The 18796-nt window shown below is 44.5% G+C and overlaps 1 protein-coding gene across 2 annotated transcripts in view; it reads right to left on the bottom strand.

Moving 5' to 3' along the window:
• Positions 1 to 18796, bottom strand: part of MYOF (myoferlin) — a 550379-nt gene that overhangs the window by 435907 nt on the left and 95676 nt on the right. For both annotated transcript variants that reach the window (XM_086922487.1, XM_086922488.1), the window contains exons 2-3: positions 17942 to 17997; positions 6409 to 6500 (exon numbers count right to left, since the gene is read on the bottom strand). In XM_086922487.1, the coding sequence (XP_086778613.1) occupies positions 6409 to 6500; positions 17942 to 17997 (148 nt within the window). The remainder of the gene's footprint in view (positions 1 to 6408; positions 6501 to 17941; positions 17998 to 18796) is intronic.

Raw genomic sequence — 18796 nt, 5'->3', positions numbered from 1 at the left:
GCTGCACATGGAATGAAACGAATTTCTCAACACTTTGCAATATTTTCCATGGTCAGCGTTTGTCTGTTCAATGTTGTATTCAGGGGACAATTTTAGACAATTAATGAATTTTGCACCGTTAGTGAAAAATGATCACTGGTATTTTGTCTACAGCAAGAAACGCAAACACTGCACAAAGTAATGCAAGTTAAACAAGGTAAAGAGGACAAACCATTCTTTGTCTCTCTCAGGCTGTCTTTCACAACTGATGTCAAGCAGCTACGTTTTCACCCCAATGTCCTAAATCTGGCAGTTATTGTATTTTAAATAATTTAAAGGGCTGATGCTTTCGGGTGCCTTCTAGTGCAAAGCCAGAAGGATGGATTTATGTGCTGATCATTCTCCGCTGAAAACAGCTCGACTGACTCCGCCTTTCATCCGTCTGAAGTCAGTAGATTGAGCGTCTTTAAAGTGGGAAATATTACCACCCGTTACTTCTAGTGATTTCAAATGGAAGGTAGGTGGTCTGTCGGGCTCTATATAAAAGCAATTATTAATCTGCTTCCCTGCAGTGGAATTAGCTGTTGGAAAGGGGTATTTACTGAAACCCCACAGAGAGGAAACTGGTAGTATCTGCAGGTGAGACCTCAAAACATTACTGGGATGCTCGGATTAAAAGAGCCACGTCTTTAATAACTAGAAGTGTACTTCCTGAGTGCAATACAGCATCTGTTGTACGTAAACTATCGAACTCAGAGGTAAAAAGAACGTGTTTATAAGTTGTACCCTTGTGCAGTCAAGGAAGGTAAAATAACCATTATTCACGAGTAACGTGTGCATTGATTGTGTAGGTTAAAGCCCTGGAAGCCGTTTTGCATCAGCAGTCCTGTGCCCTGCAGCACCAGAACAGCATAAGGCAACAGAATGTGTTGCATAATAGACCTTTATAGTGCATCGCTGTATAATTTATTCAACCCAGCCACACAGTTTGATCCTCTGTTACTGCATGATTCCTTTTCTCCAACTCCAAGGCCTGTCTCTCTGGATCACATTCTAATGTTCTTAAAAAGCTGCGTTACTGTTCACAGACGCATCACGCCCCTCGTCGCGAATATTATATATTAGCGAATATTATATATTAGGGAGACGGTGTTCGGATTCCTGGGAACAGAGGAAAGTTGATCTGAGAAGAGGAGCTTTATTGACATCCTGTCGAAAATGCTATTGTGAAGCTCGAACCCATTGCAGCAGTTGCATAAGGCAAAATAATACACCCCCCCCCCCCCCATGTGAAGAGCTCCCCCGAGTCTCCCACTCCCATATCTAAGATATTAATTGGCCTTGGGCTGAATGAGGGACCCCTGAAGACTGCTGCCCCCCCCACCCACCCACCCACCACCACCACCACCACAGGGGCCTGTGTTAAACGCCCGCTATGCAGCCCAACAAAAGGGCAGGCGTCCGCTTCTCTTCCAGAGCAGGCTTGCTCGAAGCAGGCTTGCTCGAATCTCTACTGGAACCAACCAAGGTCACAGCTCTTGCAGACCGAGGGAGGGAAGGCACTTCTCGGTGTAGCTTGCTCGTGTTGCTAGTGTTCTTTGGCAGCGACTTCCCTTAACAAAAATATTGTTCTGTCTATGTATATTAACTGGCACAGGGAACTTGTTCCCCTTGGACTAGTGACAAATCCGATAAATGTGTACTTGAAAGCGAAACATTATCTCCCCAGTGTAGGAATAAAAAAAAAAAAACTAGATTTCATCAAGAATTCTATTGAATAAATACGGTTTGCGATCTGTATAGGACGGGGCATAAGACCACTTCTTGGCATCAGAACCAGTGGCGATGAGGCTAGAGGTGCGGGGAAGTTCTGCAGCACCCCCACAAGACCTGAAAGAGTTCAGATAGGGAACGAACAATAAACGGGGCCTTCATATGATTTTCAGATAGTGCTTCTTTGAAAACCTCAAAACGCTGCTGTCAACTATCCCTGTGCTTTTCGTGAGGTGACGTTATTGGCCAGAACCCCATTTTAAAAATAGCTCCAGGTCCAGAAGAAACATGGCTAACAATGTGCTGAGACTTTGATTCAAACTCTCCCTCCTCCCGACCAGACAAGACGGGGAGTTACTGCAAGCCGGTGCAGAAGAGCGACACCCCCAGGATCAGAAGTTACACAGCACTCATCCCACTACTATCAATCACCAACACCAGTTAAATTGAGGGGGGGGGGGGGGGGGGGAGGGGGTAGCCGTGTTGATTTTAAACTTTCAACATTAGAAATATTTTGAAAAACTTGACATCACAAAAGACTCAAACAAGAACAAGCATATTCAATTAAAAATGATCACGGCTTCTCGTTTTTCTAATTTTTTCTCTTTTTGTTTTGACTTTCTTTGTATGCCAAGCTTTCATCATGTTTGTATAATCCCCTGCGTGGGACCATTTGCTTTAGCCATGAATGGCTGTGCACTGTATGCTCCTACATATTCTAATAAAAATATTTTTGACAAAAAAAAAAAAAAAAAATCACGGCATGCTCTCCAGTACAGGTGGTTATCAGAGACAGGGGCGCACCTAGACCTGACTTCGGGGCGAGGGGGAGGAGCATGAGGCTTTGTTGGTGTCCCTCCCCCATTTCCTCATTCTCCATGAATTTCCCTCACTGCCACTCACCAACAATGCAACTGGTCTCTATAGCACCTTCCTGACAAACATTTCCTTTTTCATAGGGCTACACCTAGTTTATTCACATTCAGTTCTGTGATCTCAAGCGTACACATTTTTTGTAGCAGGCAGATTAACCCTATGCGCTATGTGGGTGGCAGAAGTGTCCATGTGAATGCACGGTGAACGATACAGCGTGAGAGTAGGGTAAGAGCAGTGACTGCAGGGTGAGTGAGGTGACCATATGAATTTGGGTCCGGATGTAAGTTCAGAGTGGGACGAATGGATGCATGGTTAGTGATGGGCTTGTTTAAGTGAGGTTGCAGATTGAGCAATGAAGGGGACAGGTGAGTAAAGTGTCACGTGTGCAGGGCGAGTAGTGTACTCGTGTGACTGCAGGGTGAGGTAAAGGGTGAACAGCACAAATGCATTGTGAGTGCAGAGTGATCACTGTGAGTGCAGATTGAGCGAGTGAATGCAGTGCCGGATTGGGAACCGAAACAGGCCCTGGCAAACTGCTCGTCCGGCCTCTTGTGGGGGCGGGGGGGGATGGGTGCTGCCGAGCTGTTTGCTAGGGCTGGTTTTGTTCGATTTTGTTAGCAGGGGCTGATATTGCTGGTCCCAGGTAACAAAAACAGCCCCCCAGGGGCCCAAAACCGCCCCCCACCCTGGCGGCCCACCAAAGAAAGCTCCCGGTGCCTTCTACGGCCAGTCTGGCCCTGGGGGAATGGCAGTGATTGAAATGAAAAAATAGAAGTGCAGGTACTCTGTACCAGAGTACCTGCTTGCTTCTGAGAAGGGTTCGGACGCTTCAATTAAAAGTATTGCTTTTCTCTTGAGAAGTGACAGTACTTTCCCTCGCAAAATAAAAAGTGATGGTGGCCCGTCACAGACAGTACAGCCCCATTTAAAGCACTGGTGAATGGTTTGAGTGCATGGTAATCAGTGTAAGTGCATTGTGATCATTGAGTGCAGGGTAATCGTGAAAGTGGATAGTGAGAATGAGGAGTGAGTTGTCTGAATGCAGGGTGCATTCCCATACACTTGCAGTAACTCAGCATGTTACTGACAGTGAGCGGCATAGGGTTTCATATTGGTGAAATAATGTGTTGATCCTGTAACAAACTCTCAGTCTTATAACTAGGGTTGCCAGCTCATTATTTTGATGACCCAGAGGGTACGAAAAATAAACAGTCACCTAAAGCCTATTTACAGCACTTATTTGTGCATACTTGGAACAGCAAATATAAATAGAACGCACTTTTAATTGGGTTCTAGGGCTGCCTGAATGATCCATGACCGATAATCAAAGGGAACAAGGACAGAAAAGTCACATTACAAATAAACACATACTTTTGTATTTATAACCCTATTTAGTGTCAAGAGGTATTTGTAGCCTCTGTAAACACCACATGGCTGGCATTTTTATTTTGGCAGTCCTACTTTAGATTTCTTTTCATTCAATTCATTCTCACACCATGACAGTAAATTTGGAGGTGGGCGGAATTTGCATTCGGCAAATCTCTGCAAAACTGTAAAAAATCTCTGCGAACACGCGGAATTGCGTGTTCGCGATGATTTTTTCCTGTTCGCAACTGCTGTCTGCGTGCTCGGGGGGAAATATCTTGCGAACACGCATTTTGAGAACGCAAACATGCAAAAAATTTCGCAGGACGCAGAATTTTGGGCAATTATGAGTCCTCCACGGAACGCAAAATTACCCAAATTCCGCGAGCGGAACGGGATTTACCACCCAGGCCTAGTAAATGTAAAATACAAACGTAAGAATAGGCAGTGTGGGGGCCCAGGAGGTACTGAAACCAGAAAAAAACAAACTAATCCTCGGTAACCAGGTTACAAAGGTATGTACATATGCAAATGGTCTTTAAACCCATGAAAGACTCGGGCGTGCCGGAGATAAGACTCCAGAACTGTCCAGCGGAGCCCACAGCAGCTCGAGCTGCAGCAGCCTGGGCTGAGACAGGACGGGGTAGGGGTGGCGGGTGGCGGGTGAAGCCCTCTTAGCCCTATTGGAGTTGCGCGCCTGATCAGAGACCAGTTAAAAAAAGATGTAGACATTCTCTTAAGAATTGGTACGTTATGAGCAGTGGAGGGGGAGTGGTGAAAACAGTCCGTTATGCATGCACAGTAGCAAAGATCTGATGGACATGGGGGGTGGGGGTCATTAGTGCAGCAGGTGCAGTGGCACTGACGCCCAAAGGTGGGAAGAGCCCGCTAGAATCCAAATTTCACTATATCCCACAATTAAACTGAAGCTGTGGGGCCAGAGGGGTGTCATTTCCTGTGTTTGCATGTAGGCCCAATGTTGCACTTCCGATGGCACTGCGGGCGGCCAGCTCTTAGCCAGCAGCAACAGTGTGCCCAATGATTCATTTTAAAAGACCTTCTCAATTCTCTTAAAATTAAATTGGCAGAGTCCGATTATTAACCGCTCCCTCTTTTTATGCGACTTCACATGACCAGCTTTTATCAATCTAGCGTAAGCAAGTTCAGTATTTCTTTTTTAATTGCGCTGACCATGTTTTGCACCGAGCAATCTCAATATTAACAGTATCCGGACAGCCTCCGAGTCCTTCCTCACAGCTTTAATTACTTTTTTTTAAATAAGTCTTGCGAATATACGGATTAGCTACAAATCCCCAGCAACCTCAATATGCAGCAGCACATTAGCAAAGCAACTAAAGCAGCTAATTTCCAAATCAACACTCTGAGGAAACTTAAACCCTTCTTCCCAGCTAAGGACTTCCAAACTGCTGTACAAGCCCTAGTCATCCCTCGCATAAACTACGGAATTGTGGCTCTCAGCGGACTCCCCCTATCAACAACTCCACCCCTAAGAGCCTCCTTGAACGCTGCCGCGAGACTTATCCTGGTTCAAGAAAACATTCGCATATATCCCCCGACTTGAGATCCCTGAACTGGCTGCCTGTTGAAGCCAGAATACATCTGAAAATTGCCTGTATGACACACTCGGCCGTACACCACAAGTCACCCAACTACCTCACTGAAAAGCTGACTATATCTGGAGGCTTGAGATCCAATAGAAGCACAAAAAATCTCCTCCTGAAACCTCTAAGATTCCGGAAGGAAAAAACATACAAACGCTCCTTCTCAGGAATGGCACCCAGGATCTGGAATGCACTCCCTCCTGAAACAAGACTTATCTCCTCCACTGCATTTTTTCAGAAGGAGGTCAAAGCCATCCTTATGGCCAAGCTCACCTGAACTCTATTATTGCTGGATCAAAGACTTTGCACCGTTTGTGTATTATTGGTTACCTGATCGTTTATTGGTATTATATTGTTACATGTTTGCTACTCACTCACTATCGACTACAATATTGTACCCAATAGTTGGTTTTATCACCCTCCTGTTGCCCCTACCCCTTGTTTCTGTAAAGCGCTCTGATATCTGCAAAGATCTTGTTCGTGCTATATAAAACTTTGAATAAATAAATATAAATAAAGTCCATGTGCAGAGCAACAGAGACCGAAACCATAGTGTACGGTGTACCCCAGTTTATGCAGTAACATTCACATGTACCGAGCCACCAACAATGAGAGATGAGTCACCCACTACATAAAAGAGCAGTCCCTCGGGGCATAGGCATTGTTAAGGCACACCCTAGCCACAGCAAACCCAAGCACTACACACTGCAGGCCAAGAACAACTCAATTAAAAGTTAAAGAACAATGAGCAGCTGAGCAGTTTTTTTTTAAACAAAAGTAAAAGAACACTTACTTGTCTTTGCCAATGGTCTCATAATCTTTCACGATGATCTCCAAGGAGGATGAATAATCCAAGGGCACCCCTTTTAAATCAAATTCAAGAAGCTGTAGATGAGATAAATATATAGTTATATTCTAGAAAAAAATAATCAAAGCGCAAACTCGATACTAAACTGGTAAACAGATCTTCAAGAGTCCAAATAAAAGCGCAGGAAGGAAGGGGCTCCAGCCTTCTGAGCCCATCGGGAAATCGGCTAATTGGTTTATAGCATGCCTTCCTGTCTTGTGACATTCATTTATCAACTGAGAGCAGTGTTTTAATCATGGCCACAGCATCATATGCCGCGCGGCCTGGTCTGGAACCCAACAAGAATGTCAACAAGCTATTGCAAAGCCTGTAAGTCCCACCCTTTTGGGAGCTATTGGCTTTGCCAATGGTTTTTAGTGATACTGTGCAGCATGACTAAAGAGAAAATAAAAAAAGTGTTATGATGCTACTGCTGTGGGCGTGACCTTTTGTAGGGGCTTTTGTTACCTTATTTACTGATCTAAGTTGCATTGGTAAATAAACAAATTAGTGTAAAATAATGTTTTTGTTAAAAAAAAAAAGTGGATGGGAAGCAACAAAGCGCACGGGCTAAAAAACTTCGGGGGGTGCAGGGTCAGAAGCAATACAGGGGGCAGCATTTGAAGTACACAACACGGGAAAGAGAGCACTTATGTGTGCAGGTAAACAGAAGCACATGGGTGAGAAAGAAGGCAACATAGAACAAGGGAGAAGCACATGGGCGAGAACGCAATGTTGGGAGAGGAAGGACACAAGGGCAAGCACAACACGGACCGGGTTGGAGGAGAAGCACACAGTTGAGAGCAACATGGAGCACAGCAAAGGGATAGAGAGAAGTAGACGAGTGAGACAGTTGCAAAAAATATGTACTCCTATGCAGTGATTAATAAAGAAAAAATGAGTGCCTGCAAAGAAAGCAGTGGAAGGACACAAGTGAGGAGGCCATGCTCCAGGAGAGGGACACACAAGAAAAGTAAGGAAAGCGCACACTACCAGTCTTCGAAGCAGGTTTGACTGTCTGTAGGTTGCTTTATTAAAAGCATGCCACGTAACGAGGTGAACACTACGTTTTCTTATTCCTACTGCACACCAATTAAAATGTACTAGGCAATCAAATATGAAGTTTATGTAAATGTGAATCTACCCAGTGAGCACTCACCAAGGATTCACAGAAACATCCTACCATACTGTTACTTCTGAACATTCACATACTGGTTGCAGTAGACTAGGCCAACAAAATGATAGATAGCTGTAGACAACATATAGATGTGCCTTAAACTTGGATATGAATTCACTTACCTAGATGCATAGTTTGTTGAGAACAAGTTACTAAAGAGTAAACAAATGCAAACATAGACCACAATTTTCCATGAAAATAACAGTTAAGTAATGAGTTGAACATGGTTGTTAAAATATTAAGAGCTTATACAGGAATTGAAAGCCATGTTAAGTGAAGGGTGGTGGTGAAGGTAGTGGGGAGGGTACTGGTAGAGGTGGCGAGGATGATGGTTCTGAAGGTGGTTATGACAATGCTAGTTAGAGAAAGGTGGTAGGGATTGATGGTTAGGGTAGGGTGGTGGTGGGGGGGGGGGGCGGTAGTGGTTTGGTGTACCATAGGCTCTCAGTATATGCTGAGGCCATCTCCGTGGATACAGTCAAAGGCTTTCTCAAAATCAATGAAGTTGATTGTATTGTTGTCTCTGCCACTCTCTGCACTGCTCTATGATGTTGTTTAGATTAAGGATCTACACAACACAACCTCTGTCTGCCCTTGAGGAACCCTTACATAACTTCTTTTCAGAAGTGGGCTGTAAAATGGTTATCCCCATGATTTTTCTCGGGATTGACAGAAGTGTGATTCCACACCAGTTGTTAAATTTGGTTAATGTACCATTTTTTGAAATCGTGATGCCTTGGTACCAGTCATCTGGTACTTTCTTTCCTTCCCAATCAATGTAAACAGTGGTTAGAAGGCCGTGGCTGATGTTTTAGAGACTGCCTCGAACATTTCTGCATTTAGGTTGTCTCGGCCAGGAGCTTTCCCATTTGAGAGATCAGTTGGCAGTGATAAGTTCTCTTTGTGGTGGGTCGGCGTACACATCAAAGTTTGTCTTTGCTTCTTGATATTAGTTTTGCTTAATGGTACTGGTCTGTTGAACTTCTTTGAAGTGCTCGGACCAGCATGGTTTCTGCTCTCTGTTAAGAGTAGTCTGACCTGCTATTACATGATAGGATTGTTCTATGTTTCAGAAGATTTACCACTGGTTCTTGGAGACCCCTATTCTCCTTTACTGGCTGCCTCCTCTGCTTCACTATTGAATAATGGGGGCTGCTCAATACTCACTGCAGCTCTTGGGCTATCAAAATAGCTGCAAAAAGTGAATGGGCATAGGAGCAACTGCTTAACCCCTTTCCTTGTCACATGGCCCATGGGGACATAGGCGTTTTCTCCAAGATAGCATGAGCCTGCTGCAGTTTGCCTGCTGCTTTGCGCACATTACTACACAACTTTATTTTGCAATTACTTCTACGGCTGTTTTAACATGAGAACTCATCCCGGTGTTCACTCTCTGCAGGTTCCTGGAATTTCGACTGAACATTGTGAGCAAGGTCGAACAACAAGGCCTCTTGGTATTTAGTTCTGGACAGGCCTCAGCACCAATGCAGCTGTTTGGGACAATGTACTTTGGTCTTAATGGAATACATGAACAGGTGGGGCAAACTTGGAGAGGCATCTTTCCAGGGAGAAGAGCAAGACCGCACCTATGATGTGGATCTACCATCTATAGGCTAAGGTATGGGGGTCTGCTGACAAAGCCCAGAGATTATCTAATATATAATACTGCTTCTTAGCAAGGGGAGGGAGGTTAGGCTCCATTGTCTTCATGACAACATCTCCCTTCATGATTTATGGACTAGCTGCTAGGCGGACTGTATTTATACTATGCATTTTCCTGCTTGTTGTGGCACGTATACTGCATCTTGGAGCATGTTAGTTTAAATAAATATTTTAAACTTGTTTGGGTTTCTGTCCGGTCTTATTGTGGGCAAGTACAAGTGTGTGAGCGAAAGGGTGCATTTTGTTACTGCGATTCCTGAGAGATCTGGGTGTGTTCTGTACTGGGGTGTCTAATCATTTGTTTCTCTGTGAGTGATAAGGAGAGCAAGTGAGACACTATAGCTAGTCGGTCCTGGGCTCAAGGGTACTAAGATGATAGGATAACTCAGTCCCTATACACCAAGGTCCTATAATCCTGCCGCTTAGTTCTGTTTTGGACAGAAGCCCTGAAACAGCCAGTCAGACCTCTCCCCCATCACCAACACCCCCCCCCCCCCCCGGTACCGTGGCCTTTTTTGTCTATTTGGGGTAGTTTGTGCTTGGTGTCCCATACTTTTCTATCCACATATGGTATCCATGCCAAATTTGTGTCCTTTTCTTCCAACATCCTAAGGATTCTAAAGGTAGCCACGGTTTATGGACCCCCCCCTGGAGGGGACCAAGAAATTAAGCAAAATACAGCAAAATTCTGGGTTTTTGGGAATTATGGGAACAAAGTGCTGCAGAAGGTATCATCTGGATTATTCCCTGCAAATGGTGTCAACAAAGGGTTTGCAGTGATAAATTCACCTTCTTGACAGCTTTCAGTAACTGCAGACTTGTCAGAAAACCAAAATTTTCTAAACAGTTTTGTCATTTTACTGGGACATAGCCTATTTTGCCTATTCTTTGTACTTCCAACCTCCCTCCAGTTAGTGGTAGAAATGGGTATGAAACCAATAATGGATCCAGGAAAGCTATACATTTCTGAAAAGACAATATTCTGAATTTAATAAGGGGTCATTTTTGTAGATCCTTCACTGTTTTCCTATAGAAAGCACCAGTAGAAATACAAAAATACTGAAATTGAGTTGGGGAAAAAACAGCCATTTGTGCCAGCATTTTCACCTGTAACTTCTAACTATGCTAGATTTTAAAAAGCAATATACAGTTATGTCCGTGGGACCCTTCTGGTTGTGGGGATACATCAGGCTTGTAGGTTCACCAAGAACCCGAGGTTCCCAGAGCTAAAATTCAGCTGCATCTTGCAACGTTTTTTCATTGTGTACCGGGTATACAACAATTATGTGTTAAAATATAATGAGTGAAAAATAAGTATCAAGGAAACCTATATATTTCCGAAATGGGAACAAGATATGGAGTTTTTAAGCAGTGGTTATTTGCACATCTCTAAATTTGTGGGTAGTTATACTAGCATGTGAATTGGGGGCATTTTTCTAAATGTAATTTTTTACATATTGTCTTACATTTGGAAGGCAGAAATCCATAGTAATAAGACAACTGGTAATTACACTTGTTCTACTATTTTGGGTTTCTCGAATCTTCCAATAAAAACGGTAACTCACTTCTGTGGCTAGGCATATTGCTTGTAAAAAAAAAAAAACTATTTTTTACACAGAAAACGGACCCCTTTTTTAGGACTTGGCTGGCATGGCTGTGCACATTCGGCGAGCTTTTATGTTTTTGAGGAGCTTTCAGTAACAGGCTTTAAGCCCCACCCCTCTTTTCCATTGGCTGGCGTCACCGTTTATGCTAAACAGTGATCAGCCATTGGAAAAGAGGTTTGTATGACGTAGACTTCTCTTATGCAGACGGCCCACTTGGACGGGCTCGTCTGCCTTCCGTGTGTAATGAAAAGGTTCTTATCTTTAAGGGCCATGTGTTCAAAACACATGGCCCCATAAAGACAAGAAATCGCACGCAGCGAGGTCCTCCTTCACTTTGGGACCGCGCAAGCTGTTTGCCAAGCACGGTCAATGCTCCATATCTATCATTCCAAAGTACTTTAAGAGACCGAGAGCGGTGCTTAAGCCTTCTTTGGACACAAACGGCCATCTTTGAATGACCATACTTGTAAAACTTCACACAAGTCATAGGGTGCGGCGCTACCGAGCCCCGGCTGACATGGTCATCCGTAACACTAATTTGCCACAGACAAACACGCATTTTCAGTATTACTAAGGTTTTATGAGTCAGCAAACCCAGTTGTCTTATTTATTTATTCAAGGTTTTTGGTTTGGAAGTTCTTAGCTGGGGGAAAGGTTTAAGTTTCCTCAAAGTGTTGACTTGGAAGTTAGCTCCTTTAGTGGCTTTGCTAATGTGCTGCTGCATGTTGAGCTTGGCATCCAGTGTAATGCCTAAGGATTTCGCAGAACCAACAATGGTGGGCTGGACATTGAGCGCAGTTAGCTAATTGAGCCAGGGGTGGTTGATGGCAATTTTCTGAGCCATTCTTTAAAATAGAGGCGTACCCGCTACTACCGTTACCCCTATAGCACCAAAAAATACAATGAAGCACTAGCGTGCTTCTATAGCCAACAAGCGTAGTGTGTAAAGCCCCTTCCCCCTCAGCTGCCTTCGAGTATTCTACATTAGCTCAAGCCCCGTCCCCGTGGCACTGCCGTAATTGCCAGGTTCGTGTTTTTGCATTGAGAAGATATTTTCTGGTGTAACAGCTCACAACAGATTTGGTGATCTCGTACCGGTCACTGCCTTTTAAATGCAATGCATTTATGCCAGCGCACACCCGGGTGAACCCACATCAGGCTCTCGCTGCTGTTGCAGGTATACGGAAGCCATTCTGCTTGTAAGCGGGATGGCCCAGTGTGGGTGCATGGGACACCTGGCGCTCTGACTCTTAATGGCAGGAGGCTGCTCTGTGTGGTTTGACCTATCCCTAAGCATGGGCGAATTTTGCGAATCTCGCGTTCGCGAATTTTGCGGATTTGCGAACTCGCAATCCGCAAAATCCGCGAATTCTCGCGAATTTTTTTGTGTTTGCGCGGGTTTCTGCCAGTTCGCGAGGGTTTTGTACAATTTCGCAAATTGCGAACTTACCTGTCGGGTCGCAAGTTTCGCGAACTTGTTGTTTCTACGTGTCCAGCCTGTTTGGGGCACTCTTCTTCATCACTGCCACTCTGTCACCACTGCCACTCTCTGACTACTCATGCCAACCTCTGGCCCACCCATGCCACCCTCTGTTTCATCACGCACCCTCTGGTTGTCCAGTCAGTGTACATTATTGTGGCAACGCAAGCACACCTTCCCTGCCTCAAGTGACCTGAATTAATTTGGGGCTGATTGTGTCACAGAATATTTTTTTAGCTGGCACCTGCTTCCTTAGTGCTTCCTGATTAGTGATCTTTTGCACTTGCTAAGTGCTTTCATTGTTGCAAAATTAGTTACAACACCTGCCCTGCCCCAACTGACAATAATGAATTAGGGGCTGATTAATGGATTTGAACTTCCAGCCTGCCTCCTGCTTGTCTCCCTTAGCTGTAATTCAGGACCTTTGTGGCATATGTGTAACTATTCTGAGGTTCAGAGCAGGGTCACATAATAGTTGCAACTGGCAACTGAACTCTGGAGGGGCCCCTCAGGAAGCACTACAGGAAATGGCTACTAATGATGAGCCTGAACTTTTGAACCTGGTAAGTAGTTTCAGTTTTGCTAAGATCGTATTTCTGCAATTTTGCACTTATTCGCGGGGCGCGAAGTTATACTGGGAAGCCGCGAACTCACGCGAACAGTGCGAGCAAAATCCGCTGCTCGCGGATTTGGCGGGAGATTCGCGAATCTCGCGGATTGCGAATTTACCGAAAATCCGCAAAATCCGCGAGCGAAACGGATTTTCCGCCCATGCTTACCTATCCCCTTGATAAAACGGACTGACCTGCTTTGTATTGAGAAAAAAAAACCAATGTTCATAGTAGGCTGGCGTGTGTGGCAGAGGCTCCTTTGCAGTATACCAAGCTTTCCTGTGATGTGTCTGAGGGATGGCTTTGTAAAGTAGCAGGTTGCTAAGTGCAGGTGTGAGAGGCCCCCGTGCCATAGCAGTTTGGCCTGTGCTGTGTGCCAGAGGAACTGCTGTAAGGATAGCAGGCTGCTCTGTAGGTTTGTGAGAGTGAGACCCTTTTGCATTCAGGCTGGCCGTCCCGTGTGGCTGTTCGTGTAAAATCCTTTTGCAGGAAGGTACTGTGGGAGTGCGTGAAAAAACCAGCCAACCGAGCGTGTGCTTTGTAAGGGTCTCCTGGCGCCTGTATCGTCTTACCCTGTACTGACAAACCAGAGGCTGCCCCTCGCATACTCACATTCCTTAATGCGACACGTGGTTACTGCATCAGGTAGAACCATCTTTTCCTGGGCACAGGTCTACTGACTGCCAGAAACAGAACTGGGGGCAAGTTTCATCTCCAAGCCGCCAGTAATGTGGCTCAGTAGCATAGCCTTTGTCATATTTACCTAGTTGAAGGGCAAATACAATGAAGGTGCAGTGCATGAAAGTGGGAGTAAATGCACTGGGTGTGCGTGCTGGTAGTGTTTCTGGTTAATGAGGGGGTTCTTGTAGCCCATCGTACATCAACATAAACCTAATATGGTGGGGGAAAAAACGGTGATGCTGCCTCCACCCCTGCCAGGCAGCCACCACACCTGATCACTTGACTTACCCTTTGCTTTCCACAAGGTTCCTCGCATGTGTTTGACATTTTATTCCCCATATCTGTGCTGCTGGCTTTTCTGTATGTCTCGGCTTTGCATTTATCCACTGTTAAAGGGGGTGTAGTATTGAAGGGGACTTTACCCACCACTAAAGTAGCCACAGATAACAGATTTGTATAGAAGCACTGGGTGTGCATAGAAAAGTGTCCCCAAAGGCCCAGGTGATGGTGTTTTTGGGGCCCATGAATAGAACATGTATCTGGTCTCTTCAGGAATAATGTTGTGTTGACCGTGTGCAGTTCCGTTATTGTTAATGGAAATTGAATTTATCATTTGGGCAAACAAGTTGTGAGATGGTGGCAGCAAGAAGACTGGCCTATCTGTTTACGGTCTGGCATAAAAAGTATGTGGCCAGCATTGTATCTTATTTAAACATGATTCACATACAATGGGTGAAGCAGATAGCTCGGGTTTGGAAAACCTATTCAGAAATTAGGGTACGTTCTCAGGATGGATTTGCCAATACAGGTGGCATCCTAAACCCAGGAACATTGCAAATATGGAAATTAAGAGGTTCTGTCTGTGTCGCACTGGAAATACTGGTTCCACAGCACTGAAAGGGGGAGGGAGAACACAGTGGGTTTTGCATTGGTTGCCCAAAGTCGACTGCTGCGATGTGCCGATAAAGTTGTTGCCTGCTCACCTCCCAAGCAGACTGAGGGCTGTGTCAGTTTCCATATTTGTTGGAATGCCATTGGTCCCTTGAGCTCTTACCTCCTGGTATGGAGAAGGTCATGGTGGAGCGCTGTGGGTACTGTTGGCGCTGCTAGTTTCTGCGACGTTCGGATGGCACTGGTTGCCATCTGTTGTGGCCTGCTCTCCTCCTAGCACGCAGACATGTATGAGGCCATAGTTGTCTACTGTGTCTGGCAGGCCTGTTTTAGGCATGATAACAGTGTTCCTCCTTTGAAGTCTATGGGCACTGCATTGTCCATGCTTTGCAAAAGATGCACACCTTTGATGGTCTGACAAACCTGATAGCCAATAAAATGGTGAAGTGTCATGAGAAGATCAAGAAAGGGGTGGAACCAAAGCTATCTTTTTTTCAGATCTGGCGAAGCGTGACTTATGTTTATGCTGGTTTCCAGGGGCATTCAGTCAGCCCTCATCATCCATTGGTCTGCTGTAGTGCCATTCACATTTCGCTTCCGCCCCCCCACAGCATACAGCATAGGGCGCAGGGTACGCTCACTTCAACAAATGGCTTACTTAGCTGGGTGACCGCATTCTGCCCTTACACACTGTACACATCTGCACAATAAGTAGTCCCTTTATGTGTCAGGGACTACTGGTGCTATGTGTGATTTTACATTTAAAAAAAATCTTTATTCTGCCTTTTAGACTTGGGTGTTTTACTTATACAAGGAACTGACAGGTTCACCAACACTGCTACCAGGCCTCTAGGGTGTTGTGTGGTATTTTATTTTTAAAAAACTCACTCAGAAAATAAGCATTGACAAAAGAAAAAAGGTTGGTCGTATATAATGTTTTCCAGATTATATCAAAAAGTAACAAAAATGGTTATAACAATTTTTTTCTATACCTTATTACTTTTCAACATGCTGCATACATATTCAAAATGCTCTACAACACATTAAAAATGTCAACAAAACCAATAGCTCTATCTAAACACGTATAAGGCCCCAAAGGCGAGACCTATTGGCTATGCCATTGCTTGTTTTGCAATATGCCTAGCTGTAGAATTTAGACCCTAGCATACCTAGCACACCAGTAAATTTTTTAAAACTAGACACCCAGGGATATTCAGGATGGGGTGACTTGTGTGGCTCATTTATTTCTGATACCCAGAATCCCTTGCAAACCTCAAACTTTGTAAATATATATATTTTTTTTAATGTTCCTCACAGTTGTGTGGCAAAGATGTGGGATCACAGGGTCGACACAAATTTCCTACCACCCAGCGTTCCTCCAGGTCTCCCAATAAAAATGGTACTTCACTTGTGTGGGTGGGCCAAGTGCCTGCTAAAGGAAGGGCTGAAAACGTATTTTAGGAAACATCAAAATTATCTATCACAAAACGACCTGGCTTTCCAAGGGGGGGGGGGGGGCACCTTCATTTTTGGTTCCAGGTTCGACAACCATCTAGAGAAACCTACCAAGCCCAGACATTTCTGAAACTAGATACCTGGGGAGTCCAAGGATGTGTGGCTTGCGTGGATCCCTCAACATTTGCCTAACCAGAATCCCCTGCAATCCTCAAATTTAGCACAAAAAAAAAAAAATCACATTTTCCTTAGATTTCTGTACGGGATCACCATGCTGGCACATCTTTCCCACCATCCAGTCTTCCCCTTGGTATCCCAATAAAAATGATATTTCACTTGTGTGGGTGTCCAAAAAAATGTATATGAAAAAATATATCTTGTTTAGAGCTCCCTCTGCTATCCCCTCAATCTCTACGTTTTTGGCTTTTCCCAATCATAGTCCCTTGGCCCACCCACACAAGTGAGGTATCATCTTATTTGGGAGACCAAGGTGAATGCTGGGAGGGTGGAAATGTGTGCCGGCATGGTAATCACAGACTGAAATGTGAGAAAAATTAGGAAATTTGTAGCTAAATTCGAGGTTTACGGTGGAGTCTAGCTAAGAAAACATGGGGGGTCCACGCAAGCCACATTTCCCTGGACACCCGTGGGTGTTTATTTTTCAGAAATGTCCGGGTTTTGTAGGTTTCCCTAGATGGCGGCCGAGCCCAGAACCAAAAACACAGGTGCCCCCTTTGTTAAACCAGGTCATTTTGTGGTCGACAAATTTGATTTCTCCAAAATATGTTTTCTGCCCTTCCCTGCAGCGGGCACTTGGCTCACCCACAAAAGTGAGGTACCTTTTTTACCAGGGGACCTGGGGGAACACTGGGTGGTAGGAAATTTGTGCCAACTGAGTGATCCCACCACTTTCCTGTACAGAAACTAGGAACATTTGATTTCCCCCCCCCGCAAAATCTAATGTTTGCAGGGAAATATTGGTAAGACAACCTTGGGAGATCAAAGGAAGCCACATGTCCCTGGACTCCCCTGGGTGTCTAGTTTTCAGAATTATCTGGGTTTTGTTAAGTTTCCCTGCATGGTCGACTAGCGCGGGACCAAAAAAGCAGGTGGCCCTCTTGCAAAACCAGGTTGTTTCGTGATCGATAAGTTTTTATGCTTCCACACTACGTTTTGGGCCCTTCCCTGTGGCGAACACTTTACCCACACAAGTGAGGTAGCATTTTTATTTGGAGACCTGGGGTTGGGGGGGGGGGGGTGGGGGGGGAAGCTGGGTGGTAGGAAATTTGTGTCAAAGTGGTGATCCAATCACTTTCCCGCACTGAAACGTGAGGAACACATGATTTATAGCTAAAATTGAGGTTTGCAGGGGATTTACGAGCTACTTTTCTACCAAATTTGGTGGAATTTCATCCAATGGTTTGGGCAGTAGTTACAACTAAAATCTCTATGGGACTTAAAATGGGAAAAACACTTTCTGACCCCCATTTTTATCAGCCCCCACTTGACGGATAACACTGAAAATTTCCATGCACAACAAGAATCACTGGCACACTTTCTTGATAATTTTGTGAAGATTCTTCAAACGGCAAAGATATAGCCAAGTCAAAAAAACGCATTTCCAATGAAAACGTGGTCATAACTAGAAATACCTACTGGCAACCTCCAGTAAGTTACGTACAAATATAACCGGTTTGGAAGAGCGGCTGGCATGAAATTATTTCTTTATAAGTCAGTAGGCCCCTTGTTCAAATAGGAAGGAGGCTCTCCCCTGACGTATATGTAAAACCTCACACCATTTAAAGCCCTCAAGCGTTTATGAAAAGTTCATTAATAGTATATGTAAATCAGCTTCCAAATATATAAAAAAAGAAAACAAAAAAATCAAATGAAAAAAATGGTTAAGTATACTCACCTCATTCCAAACCGGGTTGAGTTCACTGTCGATAGTCCTGGTTTTCTTTTTTTCACCTAAGAATGAAAAAAATATTGTTAGGGGTTTGCCTGCAGAACTGCAAATGGCAAAATATTCTGTACACCCGCCCACCAACAGTTCCGCTACGTACTCTCCTTATGTAGAACAAGTCTTTGTCACAAACCACAACTTCACATTTCCCTCGATTGAAAAGAGCACTGAAAATAAAAAATACTCCAGAAGTTCAGCAAATTGACCCATTTTTGTCAATTTATCCCTGCGCTCTTCGCCTTTTGAACAATATCCTAGTAATTAAGAGCCCAAGGATTGTGATCCTAAATCTTCAGAAACTGAAAAAACACTGTCACCCCAAGTTAATCACTGCAATGCTGTGATGGAAGTGTTGCAGGGAATCATGGCCTACTGCAGGTGGTCTGAATGTTGTACTTTTTATATAACTTAATCACACCATTCAATATCCAGTGCCACTGAAGTAAAATAATTGCCACAAAGCGTAGAGTGCTGAAATTACTGTGCCTTGTGTCAACTTAGTTGGAGAAGGACGGAAGAACTGTTGTAAATTTTAAACTTGTCCAATACATTTCAGGCCTCAAACCAGATGCGTACCCACAATAGGGTATGTTGGTGCTGTTTTGAACTCGTGTGTGCTCACCTCAACGCCTGGTCTAGGGAACAGTGGTTGTCATGATTCATCTTTGTATGCTCGCACCCTGGTCCTCATATCTGGTCAGTCCTGATTTCACAGACATGTGGAAGGAACTAGCAGATGGGCAGCAATAGGCCAGCCACGAGGATTCAGGAGCCCTTTGATTTGAAAGAGGATCAGAGATTGGA

This window comes from Lissotriton vulgaris, chromosome 5, assembly GCF_964263255.1.
Source record: "Lissotriton vulgaris chromosome 5, aLisVul1.2, whole genome shotgun sequence".
Lineage (NCBI taxonomy): Eukaryota > Metazoa > Chordata > Amphibia > Caudata > Salamandridae > Lissotriton > Lissotriton vulgaris.
Note: the sequence above shows the minus strand (reverse complement) of the source record. Positions and strands in the feature narration are given on the sequence as shown.